The 13,937-nt window shown below is 31.6% G+C and overlaps 1 protein-coding gene across 1 annotated transcript; it reads left to right on the top strand.

The window, feature by feature from the left end:
- The first annotated feature begins 10,263 nt into the window (after positions 1–10,263).
- Positions 10,264–11,948, top strand: LOC123660164 (protein hairy-like). Its single transcript, XM_045595266.1, has 2 exons — positions 10,264–10,401; positions 10,832–11,948. Exons 1-2 carry the CDS (start codon positions 10,264–10,266, stop codon positions 11,888–11,890), a joined length of 1,197 nt encoding a protein of 398 aa, XP_045451222.1. The 3' UTR covers positions 11,891–11,948.
- Positions 11,949–13,937: the final 1,989 nt, after the last annotated feature.

Here is a 13,937-nt window from a genome sequence, read left to right on the forward strand (position 1 = left end):
TAGGCTGTAATGATGATGATGATGTTTTTTTTTTTAATTGTTGTAAGTTGCGTTTTTTTTTTATTAGCATATATTGTGATCGACATAATTTATATACATACTGGAACAAAAAAGCTTTTAGATTTTATAGACGAATTTTGAATTAAGGTACAATATTTATGAAAGAGACAATAGAAATGGTTATGGATGGGACATAATAAATAGCTGTCACTTTAAAAACTTATTTTAGAAACCGATTTTAACTTTTTATAATACACTTACGCTTAAAAAAATACTGTCGATAAATCATAAAAGTAAGAAGGCATAAAAATTAATATTTTTTTTGTATTTTAAAAACACACACTAACACACTAATTAATATGCACTACCACTACTACTACTATACCTATTTAGATGTTTTTTGTTCATAAAGTGTAATTTTGTATGAATATAAGATTTAAGAAAGGAATAAGTATTTATGAAAGCAATTAAAAAAGATAAATGACATTATTTTTTGTTAGCTTTATAACGAAGGTTTTATTACAAGAAAAGTGTTAATGTGTTCTACGTTCACCACATGAGTTTATATAAATTATGTTGCAGCATAATAAACTTGTACTTGTGGGTCTAAAGAGTACAGTACAGCTTTATTGTTGTAGTTTTTATCAAATCAAACCCTTTTTTGAGTTTACTGCCCGAGTAGCGATATAAGATGTACGTTAAAAATATGGGTATTAAAATCTTATGGAATTAGTTTGCCTAAGAAGTTTCACTTCTGACGTATGTACTTTGTTATTATAATTGGATTCATTCAATTGTAACCTGTTTTGTATTTTGATCGGTTGATGTTTGTAACTAATGAGCGGGTAATCGTCTTAAATTGCTGCTATCTGATGTTACTTTATTTATACCTTACATTTTTATGAATACTATGTTTCTATCATTTATTTAGTTTTGTAAACGACATTAAAATAACAAGAAATAATTTGTAGATGGGATTGAGTTGAATTGAATTTTTGTTAATTTGTAGTTCCATTTATTATTATGCATGCTGTATTCATCTTAAAAGGCAGCACATTGCTTTATATCGACGTAGTTGCCACAGGTGGATTAAATAAATTAATAATAATAATAATAATCGTTCTTATGGATGAAAGTAGCCGCGTGTCTCATACATTTTTATATTTTGTACAGTTGTGCAATAAAGTTAATAAAAAACATAGTCATTATTTCAATATAATCAAATCTACAGTCAACAGCCTTTTACGATTAACAAAGTAAATATGCTTAAAAAGTTCGGAGGTGTAAAACAATTTTAGAGAGAGGCACCAAAGCTTGTTTGCATAATTAAATAATAAGTTGTTAGTATATGACACTGTGGGAAGATGAGACGAAATGACGTCGAGAGGAACGTTTTGGATTTTTATTTTTTAAATATCTTTATTTCATTTTTTTATAAATTATTATGTATTTGATTTTCGAACGTCGTGTTGCTGTTACGCTCTTCTAAATATAATAAAATCATAAAACAAACATAGTACCTACAAGTTAGTTCTACGTAACTACAAAGTTATTTTGAGATTTTTGTAGTTAGTACATAAGCTAATGACAGATTTTTGTTAAGAACTAAAAGCTGCTAAAGAAGAGCTGTTAACCTTAATATGAGATGCGACCTTCACCATAATATGTGAAACAGTAAGAAACCAACCTATCCGACAATTTAATTTTTCTTTTTGTAGAATTACTCTGTAGTCTGTAACTCCTCAAACGTTTGAAGAGCTGATTAAATAATTAGCAAATTTTGACACGAAAAATAATAAAAAAAAAAGATTATGTAAAGCGAAATATTTAAGTATTAAGATTATGTTTAGTAAAATATCCTTCATGAAATAATATTTAGCTATTAAACAATAATTTACCGATGAATAAATAAATCTTTTGTGTCACAAAATTACGTTTATCCAGTATTGTCATAATTTTTGATTATGCGCTGTAGTTTTTATAGATCATTCCTACATAATGACAAAACAAATTTCAGTATAAAATCGCGAGAGAAAGTGCTAATATCAAACCCGCTGTATAACTACGGGAATCGTGCAGATATGCTTGTTTAATAAATGATGTTGATAAACACGGGCTGTTTTCCGCAACTCGACGTCTTAATGCGCCTATTTTGCGTGATTCTTGTTTAATAAATATATATATTGTAATATTTAATAATACATATAAATATAACATACATAAATAAATAATAAATACTAGATAGCGTACAAATGTAATTTTTAACGATGAAAATACAATAAAACTAACGCCTATTGAGAATGTAAATTAAAACTCAACCGCGATACAAACGTTTTCATAATTCCGCAACGTCGTAATGTACACGCGTAAGAACGTTAATCTATTAATCCATGCAGACATATTAGACACTTCTAAGAACAAATTCTTGTCCACTATCAATTCCCGCTCATATTAAGTATAGATTGTTTACACTCGGTATCGATGCGGTCGTGTAGATGTGAGAATTGTCAGCAGTTGGTTTCCCACGCGTGCCGACGAACACCCACACGAGTAGGCTAATTATATTGAAGCAATTATGCCCACGTGCAGAGCGATTCCTGTATTTCTTTAAACTTTGGACTTAATCAGTATTATTTTTCTTGGTTTTTTATATGTGAAGCGGGTTTTTTTAAACGTAGTTGTAAGATTAAGTAATGTCTTCTTTTTAATTGTACGACTGACATAAAATGATTTACTGAAATGTATGAACACTTATAACATCCCGATTTCTTAAATAAAATCTGTGAAATAAGATATTAACAGATACATCAAGAAGTAAGGTTCTGTAGGCCGTATTCTTTTTTAACCGAATTTAAGAGGAGAATATTTTCCAATCGAAATTATTTTTCTATGTATAATATACCTCAGAACTCTTGACTGGGTGGACCGATTTCTATGATTTTTTCTTTTTTTATTGAAAGCTGGTGCTTGTCGTGTAGTCCCATTTAAACTTGATCGAGATCTGTCTGGTAGTGCTTTTTGAATTATCTCTTTTATAGATTTATTCTTCAGAGGCAATAATGTGTACTTATTTGACTATTTTTTCGTCTAATTGCTCTGTATTACTGGTCCATGTACTTAATTGCAGTCGTTTTATTTTCGTTTGCAAGCAAACACATTTATTCGTGGTTGCAATTTTGCTCACGCGTTTAAAAGCAATTTTATTGTATGAAAATCGGGAGTTTTAGGTTTTTTTTATGTTACTAGGTCGGCAAACAAGCGTACGGCTCACCTGATGGTAAGCGATTACTGTAGCTTATAGACACCTGCAACACCAGAAGCATCGCAAGCGCGTTGCCGACCCAATCTCCAATCCCCCCAGGAGCTCTGGTCACCTTACTCACCAACAGGAACACAATACTGCTTGAAAACAGTATTATTTTGCTGTGATCTTCTGTAAGGTCGAGGTAGGTTTATTACTTTGCGATACTAATAACACATACAGTAAAATAGGTACTAACTTGAATATATAGTAATAAAAATTATTAGTTAATTTAACAAAAACTTTCTATTAATGAAAACAAAACTATTTTATTGTTACCACCTATCGCTTTAAAAAAAGGCTCGACATTTTGATTGTTTCTAGAATAGTTGAGAAACTCTATAAATAGTCTTTTAAAATACGGATTTAATTGTGTATACAGGACTTTTTTAATCAATCATGTCAAATTAAGGATAAAATTTTAACAAATAATTATGTCCATATTGGCTTATTTTATTACTAACTAGCGGACCCGGCCGACGTTGTCCTGCCCGGTAAACAGCTACCAAATTTGATAGCTTACATATCGATAACAGCGCCACCTACCGGGTCCGATTGAGATAAAAACTACTATATCTTCCAAGTCAGACAAAAATACAGATGCTTACAAAATTTGATAAAAATTGGTTCAGTAGTTTCGGATTTACATACTGATAGCAGCGCCACCTACCAGGTCCGATTGAGATAAAAACTACCCTATCTCCCAAGTTGGACCAAATTACAGATGCTTACAAAATTTGATAAAAATTGGTTCAGTAGTTTCGGAGTTAGGTACACACATTTAAAATTTTCATTGTTGTTTTGCATGGCATGGCATTGGCATGAGTTATCCTAAAATCCGCTAACCGATCATTTCTACATCACATATATAGGAGATTCGTACCAAATTTGGGGTCGATAGTTTAAAAACGGGAATTTTCCATTGTTAACGCCCCCGCAACAATATAATAAGTAATGTGAAATTGCTAGTTAAAACCATTTTTACTGTATGTAAATTAAAGTAAAATGCCGTCTACGAATAAGATCAATTTATTCATTAGAAACTTACGTAAAATGCGCCCTAATATTTTACTTAATGTGAACTTTATTGAATAGCAATAAAGTTCAAATAACTCTACATTTTAGTTAGAAAACGTTTGTATGGGAAAAACAAAAGCCCTTTTTTATGTTTTCACGGGAATTATTCGAATTTTCCTCGCCGTAAAAACCATCCTTGGACTTAAACGGACAATATTAAAAAAAAGAATTTGTAAAATTGGTCCAGGCGTTGTTGAGTTACACACGCTTACGAACACATTTTACGATTCATTTTTATATATAAGAAGAATATGTATAAATAGTGGTAAGATTCCTAGAGATCTTATCTATATGTATACGAAATGAACCTCACATAAAATTAATAGATAAAATCAATGGAATGATCCATAATCTATAGATATAATAAAATTGTGAAAAAAATCTGTCTATTAAAAATGTTTTTTTTTCAAAAAAAAAAAATATCTTAGGCTATATTGAAGCCGTAAAATATTTTTTGTGTTTTTTCTTTTCACTGTTAATCACTATATTGACGGGTCCTTTTTTTCATAGTTCGTCCGTCTATTTAATTGTTTTATGACTTCTATACCTGACAAGGTTGTCCATAAACATCATGAGATTAGTTCAAAATTACAACAAAAACAACAACAAGTATTTTTCATTTTCATACCAAGAATTTGAACTATACTTATCGTTATCGGTACGGATAACTTCAACTTTCAACTTTACTTCAACATTTTACGGATGTATCTAAATTTTTTCCGGTTTTGTGTATCTATCTCTTGTGGATCTCCTCACCGTGCCTGGAATATTTCCGCTGACCCACAGTGAAGCAGCGTGTTGTATTAAGCTTAGACCCTTCTTCTACACGGACAAAGAGACCTATGCCCAGCAGTGGTATGTAAATAAAGGTACACAGCTATAACCAAAAATGATATAAGTGAAAACACGCTGGGTGGACAGTTTTATTTTATATTAGCTGTGCCCGCGACTTCGTCCGAGTGGAATTGAAAAAATAGTTATTTTTCATTTTGCAGAGCTATAAAGTAAATAAATTTCTAAAAAAAAGTAGCCTTTACATCAACTATTTGCCAGTGAGAGTCCCGTTAAAATCGGTCCAGCCGTTTCAGAGATTAGCCGGAACAAACAGACAGACAGACAAAAATTGTAAAAAATGTTATTTTGGTACATGTACTGTGTTGTATACATCCATATGCATTTAGTAAAAAATGGTTATTTTAATATTACAAACAAACTCTCCAACTTTATTTACTTATATAGATTTATACTTATAATTTAACCTATGATGAGACGTTGTTGTCAAGTGAAAATAAAATTATATTCTTAAAAAAAAAATTAAAATTTTAATTTGCTGATAAAATCTGAAAAAGTATTAGATAACAGATTATATCTTAAGTGAGTATATTAACATATATATGTATATTGTTCTTTAAATAGATTTGAGATAAAATACTTGTTTACCTTATAATACATTTTCATTATATTATATATGTATATTAAATATTTGTTGCCTTGACTTTAGATACTAGTAAAGTATATTTGAGGTAGGGTATAGTGGAACATATTTTGGTTAAAATCTCGAGCAATCCGATTGAGGAAGAATCTACCTTGATATTAAAGAAGTCCACAACTAAATAGTGTGGTAAGTACACATATATTTATTACACTCGCACGCCTTCAAAAAGGCTGTGTTTTATTCTCACAAAATAATAAGTACGGGAAGCACTTACTTTTAAACCTCTATATTTTTTGTAACATAATTATTTGAAGTCTTTTTGTAATACTGTTAAATTAAATAAAAAACAATTACAGTAAAAAGGATGCAATAAATAAATATTATGTTGGACGTCAACTTTTTGGGTAAGGCTTACGAAATAAGCTGTTTTTTTATTGTGTCAGGAAACTATTAACTTAGAAGCCTATTGAATAGTTCTTAAATTTCTTACAATAATGTTTTTATTATATTTTAGTTAATAAGTCATTTTTCACTATCCGAAAACTAAGTTATAAATTGTATTTTTATGAGTGGTAAACTCAATCATTAATTATTTAATAAATACAACTTGGCGGCTTTCACTTTTTTATATTTTACATATAGTGTTTTTATAATAATTTGGGTGTGATGAAGATACTTCAAAACCAACGTTTTTTTAATCGATATATATCAGTTTATATGTGTGGTTATGGTAATAAAGAATATAACCACCCCCTTTTTTTCCGTGGGTGCCGTAAGAGGCGACTAAGTGATAATACAGTTCCACTACCAACCTGGAACTTAAAAAGCCGACCGACAGCGCGATAACCATCGAACTGCTGGCTTTGAAATACGCAGGCCGAAGATGGGCAGCAGCGTCTTCTGTGCGACAAAGCCAGCCCTGCGGTCACCAACCCGCCTGCCCAGCGTGGTGACTATGGGCAACGAACTCATGTGTGTGACGGCCTATGTCCAGCAGTGGACTGCGATAGGCTGATGATGATGATGTATCAGTTTTACAGTTGATTTCACCCATCACTAGATGGTGCTGAATTTAGATTTTTGAATATTCTTTTTTAATAGAAATTTATAAAATTACTAGCTGACCCCGCAAACGTTGTTTTGCCATGTATTTTATTAACCCCGTTAACCCCCCCCCCCCTCTATCCCCTCCATAACTTAGGGTCTGGAAAATATATGTTGGCCGATTCTCAGACCTACCGGATATGCTCACAATATTTCATAAAAATCGGTCCAGCCGTTTCGGAAAAGCATATTAACTAACATTGTGACACGAGAATTTTATATATAAGCTTTATATGTATCCTTTCATTTGTCTAAAACTGGTTTGTGAGTTATTGAAAAATTGCCTTAATTAATTTGGAAATAAAAGTGTAATCGTGTTTAGTGAAATATGTTACTACCCGCTATTATTGTCTTGTCAAGTATCATACTGTTTTGTTTTGTTGTTTGTTTGACGTCCTTTTTATCAAGGTGCTTAAAACAGACGAACGTATTTTCTACCTAATTATTATTTTGTATCATCGAATAGCTATGTAAGTACATACTTAAGTTTATTTTTAACAAATTAATTATGAAGAAGTAATTTCCAAAGTGCTATGTGTAAGTTCATTTGTTATTCTGTGATTTAGTGTTTATTATAAGGAGCGAAAAGTAATGTAAATAATGACTACAGCAAATCTGTCGTATCATCATTACAGCCTATACAGTCCACTGCTGGACATAGGCCTCCACAAGTTTACGCCAAAAATAACGTGAACTCATGTGTTTTGCCCGTATATCTTTATAAAAACTTGGTTGGGCCTATAACATTCTTTCGTCGATTTCGACCGCCTTCTATCTAATATTAGTGAATATGGAGCGAATATGAGTGTGTATGGAGCATACATATCTTACAATCATTATAGCAATTTGAATAAAAAATATAAAACAGAAATGTACATTATTATTGATTATTATACAAAACTATATGTATAGGATTGAGTAAAAATCTATTTTTAAAAATGAAATAATACTATGTTTGTTACGTTGGTATATATGCGCAGATAACATACCGTAAATACACGATTGGTATATAGGTACATAATCAATACATATAATAAAAATGTAAATGTAATATGTTTGTGCATGCTAATCTCAGAAACGTCTTATCCGATTTAGATGCGGTTTTATCTAATATATTTCGGTAAGCTTCACTTAACATTTAGTGTTTGATTCATAAATAAAAAGGTTTTGTTAATTTAAATATAATATATACCCAAACGACGGTGTTTATAATCCAAAATAAACCAAAAGATAAATCAAAAAAATGCTGTCCAAAATCATTATTCCACGCGGACGAAGTCGTGGGCACAGCTAGTATAAACATATAGTTGAATCTTGGAATTTTATTTTATCTTTGTTTAGTCTAACTCCGTTAGGACTTACGAATCTTAAAGTGAATAAACTTTATGGTAGACAAAATATTATTCATAACAGTCTATAATACATGTTTTTTGTGATTGTGTGGTTACCGGGTCTGTTTACAAATATTAACATGATAGTGTATTCTATATTTGTTCTTCTTTTATATTTTTTGTTGTAATTTTTATTAACTTTTTTCAATTATTTAAGGAGAAAGACTCGAGTTTAGTCCGTCACTCTTATCCATTGGATAGCGATTTTACAAAATATATTCACACAATGTATGTTAAAACTATGACCTAAATAGGAAGTTCTGATATATATATTAATTTTTGTTTTAAATTTTAAATCCTAGTAAACTAAATAAAAATGGATTAGCACATTAAGCTTTTATATTATCATACTAGTTTCTTTTTAAAATAACTAAAAAGACCTATCGATACATCTATATCTAAATAAATAAAATTGGATTGTCTGTTTGTAACATTAAAATAACCGTTTTTTACTAAACGCATTTGGATGTAAACACGGACACGGCTGTACGTATAACAAAATAGCATTTTTTACAATTTTATGGCTCTCTACCTGTCTGTCTGTCTGTCTATTTGTTCCGGCTAATTTTTGAAACGGCTGGACCGATTTTGACTTTTATTTTAGAAATTTATTTATTTTGAAACTCTGCCAACTAAAAAATAATTTTTTAAAATTTTATGCGGACGAAGTCGCGGGCACAGCTGGTCAATAATAAAAATGACTTTTAATTTTTTTGTTGTAACATCCGAGGGTATATTTTTACACCTTTTAAGCGGACATTCTATTATTTATTGCCCGTCGAAAATGTTTAAATGACAAAGATAAACTATAACGAAGTTTAGAAAAATGACTCGCGCCAATTTTTACCTGACTAGAAAAAGCCCCTGGGAGGCAATTCAACTTATGTCCCATTTTGGGACCGCTTCATTTGTTGCGTTATTTTTTGTATCTCGACCGACAAAGTAAGAATGCTGTGCTGGTCTGTACGGTTTCAATAAAATGGTTTTACTGCCCAATAATAAACAAAAGTCCTGTTACTTGTTTTGTCTTACGAGTATATTGTATTTTTGATTATCCACATTTCGGTTAGTTTAACAATCCCTAAACAAAAACGGTTGAATGCAAACTTTCGAAATGTAACTCTCTCTTTCTATCTTCACTAACTTATATCTCCCTCTCAACTTCCGTTCGCCTCGTCCGATCACAATTTTCGTAACGCTCTCGTCACGCATTCACCAGCTAACTCCCCAAGTCAAGCGCGCGTAAAGAAGTTTTACTTCAAAAACTGGTGCGTTAGTAAGTTTAATAGTTAAATAGAATAAATAAAGTTAAAAGTTCTTTAAATATAACAGTAAGTTCTTAGTACCACGCGGCACTGTATATTTAATTTCCTAAATAAATCGAATATAAAAATTATGTTAATATTTACAAATTTATACAAAAACGAACCTATATAGATATTATTTAGAAACAAGTTAAGACTTGCGCATTAGTCTAAAAATAACTTTATGACAAAAAAGATTCGAGTTGTCTTTGGGAAAGTATTTCACGCGTGATGGTAAGTTGATCCCTAGGCCACACGTGCTCTCACACGCTATGAATGGCAGGGAAGGGCCGGGAAGGGACGGGAGCGGGAGAGGGACGAGAAGGCTTTTTTCAGGCAGTACAATCCGACCCGCGGACGGAGTCGCACGTTCCGGGCTATAAGCTCTCTCAAACTCTGATTAAATACAAAAATCGGTGATCGTATTCTGAAGGTTAGCATAATTATAGTACCAAATATTTGAAGAAAATATGTTTATCTCTTAAATACGAGATACGTATTAATCTTAAATCTTGATTTTTGCATAATTATAAAAAATTTTGTTTTATTTTTTAAATTCAATAATATCATATTTAAATTTTAATAAGTGTTTTAGAATGTTTTTATGAATAAATATTAAAAGAACGGCTTTATTTAACAGTCTAAATGAAAATGGCATCCGATCCCGCGCCTCTGTCAAAGACTGCTAAATATAAGAAGATAACTAAGCCACTACTTGAAAGGAAACGTCGTGCTCGCATTAATCGATGTCTCGATGAGCTGAAGGATTTAATGGTCGGCGCCTTAGAGGTAAGTTTTTATACCGACATTTTTACCGCTTTGTGCGCTGCGTGACTTACAACTTCATCCCGTACTTAGTTGTACATTAAAAACTCAGCAATTAGCAACTCCGTGCGACAGTTCTCATGTCGCGTACATTTATTAATGTTATATTATAATTAGTGCTATTAACTGTATCGTAACACGATTCGTCTCCTTTTATTCACGCGTTATTTGTGTTTTTATCTTGCACCGGTTATTGTTTTTTTATTTGTTTATTATTCTACCACATATTGAGCGCGAGCTGAACCGTAGTAAAACAGGAATATAAAAATAAACGCCCTTTAATAAACAGAAGCTACTGACTAGTACAGTTATATTAATATGACGTTTAACTCCCGTAACGTGAGACTCGAAGCGCACCTGCCTTTTATATTAACTATTTTATTTTTGTTCCCAGATCGATGACGACAACTTAAGCAAGTTGGAAAAGGCAGATATCCTTGAGTTAACTGTTAATCATCTTACAAAGTTGCATAGACCTAAGGATCCCGTTTTGGAAGCAAAGAAGTTTCAAGCAGGCTTCGGGCAATGTGCCGCTGAGGCCTGTAGATTTATAATGTCCGCACCCGATATAGACTCCAGGGTTAGTCAAAATTTGGTAGGACACCTATCAAGGTTGATTACTGCTCAACCTTTATCTATTCAAGTACCAGAAAGATCAACATTCTCTCCACCGATATCGCCTGCCTCTGTCGCTTCGGACAGACATCACTATTACAGCGATCACGACAGATCTTCATCCGATGCAGAAGACTCGGTGTATTCAGCTGACAGTACATCTAAGCAATGGGCGCTTGGAAGGCCAAATAGAAAACAGAATGTTTCAATCACAGGCCTTTTAACAACGGTTGACAAGCTAGTCTCAAGAAACAACTCCGAACCGGGATCAGTGAATGGTTATCGAAACGGAACGTATTTTAACAAAGTTCCCGCCGAAGCCAAAGACGTCATATTACAAAAAATTAGACAACATATCATGGACAAACGAGGAAATGAAAACGCTGCCGCTGCCGAAGTCAGTTCGAATTCAGAACTGGTTATGGAACCGAGATTCGTGCAAGAAGAAACCTACAGAAACGAAACATTCGTACATTATCCTGCACCGAATTACCCAAGCAGCAATGACTCTTTGGATCTTCGAAAAGTTCGGTCACCAGTAAAACCATCTGTCACAACACATTCCCCTGTTGGAAAAGAATACAAAATTTTGAACCAAGAACAAGTTTCTGTAGAAAGAAAGCCAGATTTTAACCTCAATATTCCAGAACGTTGCGAATTGCCAATGGATTACAGCAATTTACCACCTAAAAAGAAAAGAAAATTAATCGAATATCAAGAATACAAAAAACAAGAGGAGGCAAGACGGCTCGATGCTATTTACGCCGAGAAAAAAGAGCGCCCAGAAGGACCACCGATGGACCATGAAATAGACGCAAACAAATGGCGTCCTTGGTAGGATTACTTATCAGCAAAGTAAAAAATCGCTATTAAACACTTTGAATATTTCAAACTGATCTATCGTATCTTTAAAATTCGGAATTAAGAGATACAAAACACTCGTCGGTTGCTGACAAAATTTCAAGCTAAAATTTCAAGCTAGTTATCTGGTGCTAAGTGGTATCCAATATACAAAAGTTCCTATTATATTTTTCCATATTCATCACTGTACTCCGCTGTACCTATTTATCAGATATTTCTATTATCTTTCATGTATCATTTCTATTATCTTTCATATCATTCTTCTTATATTGGTATCGAAACCTGTAACACCAAAAGTTGTAGATTATTATTTGAGGTGAAAGAGGTCCTAAGCATATTTCATCTTAAGAGGAAAAGGTACCTGAGAGACTTTTGAAAGATAGGTATTTGAATAAAATGTTCCTCTCTCGCTGTATGCCGCCGCCGCCGCGTCAAGAAAGGGACGATTGCAGCTCAGACCGTTTTAGGTAGATAATTATTGACCAAAACAGTATTTCATAGTCGACTATTTTGTCCCCAAAACATGCATTTTTTTATGTAACAAAAAAAACCTTCAGCTATGCTCCTATGTTCTTGTTTTTTTTTTTTTTGTAAATATTCGTATTTTTAATGAGTGTTTGAAAATGTATATAAAATTGACGATATTTCTAGTTTTTGAAGACTCCTACTCCCTATGATAATTAGAATATAAAAAACCAAGACATAGGGGCATAGTCATGACAGTTAAAGGTTTATGTTACAAAAATATTTGATCTAGTGTCATTATCCAGGGAGGAAACAGTCGACTATGTTTGTATGGAGAAAGAGCCGGTATCCTTTCCACTGACTGAATTTTTTTTCATATCCTATAAGTAAATCATGCAATATAGAAACTTGAGCGGCAACCGGTAAAAGTGGTCCCAAGTATAAAACGATTTGAATAACTTTTGACTTGTAAATAAAAATGTCACGTCATTGTTGTGATAATAATTCTTCCACTATAAAGCTTTAATTTGTTGTAACTCGTTATATTAGATTAAGTATTATGTATACAAAAGATGTGCCTTATTTAAGTGTTTAAGATGTTAGATGTAAGTTAAGATGTAAGTTTATGTTGAATGTATATGTGAATGTGCCATGTATTTGATCTCCATGTCTTCCTGATATTTGAAAACAATTGCTTCGTATCGTTCTGTTTTGTCTCATTGTTATTAAGTTTTGAATGTCTTATAAACATTTGTACAGAAATAATTGACTGTGTGATTTTAATTACCTTTATTTTGTAACTATGAAAGGTGAATACAAAAGTTATATATTAATAGTTATTTTTTATTTCGCTTTATTAACCTTGAATGCCAATAAATTTAAGCTGAACGTATTCCTCTTTGTATTTGTATTACTAGAATATGTACGTTTATGGAAACGAAGCGTAATTTTAATTTATTAAAAATCAAATCAAACAAGATCCATATAGCAAATTAGGAACCTGCTGGCCGTATTTTTGAAAAAAATAACCTAACCTGGTAATAACCTAACAACCAACATAATATAACATACCTACATATGTTGACGAGGATGAAAAATCTAAATAATTAATTTTATATTTTTATCTTAATTATGTTTTTGTTTTTTAATAACACATACCTTATACAATTTGTCAGCTTTCGATAGATTAAAACTTGAAAACTAATATCATTAAATTGAGCCTAATATCTGTATAGAATGTACACAAACATTAACCCAAAAGATTTATTTTTTTATGATTTTTTGTTATGTGTGTATTTGCGATTTATTATTTATTGCAATCTTTATGATGTATTTTAAAATATAATTTCACATCCCAAAATTAAGAAATTTTGCAGTTACTAATTTATTCGATTAAGATTAACCAAATTAACGATGTTCTATTATTCAAAAGCAGTCATCTTACTCTAATATGTATACATTCATTTTAAGTAAATATACACTTTTTTTACCAATAAATAAATACAAAAAGTAAATAATAAATAAATATTGACTTTATTTACATAAGTGGGTATCGGTAT

Source organism: Melitaea cinxia, chromosome 15, assembly GCF_905220565.1.
Source record: "Melitaea cinxia chromosome 15, ilMelCinx1.1, whole genome shotgun sequence".
In the NCBI taxonomy this organism is placed as follows: domain Eukaryota; kingdom Metazoa; phylum Arthropoda; class Insecta; order Lepidoptera; family Nymphalidae; genus Melitaea; species Melitaea cinxia.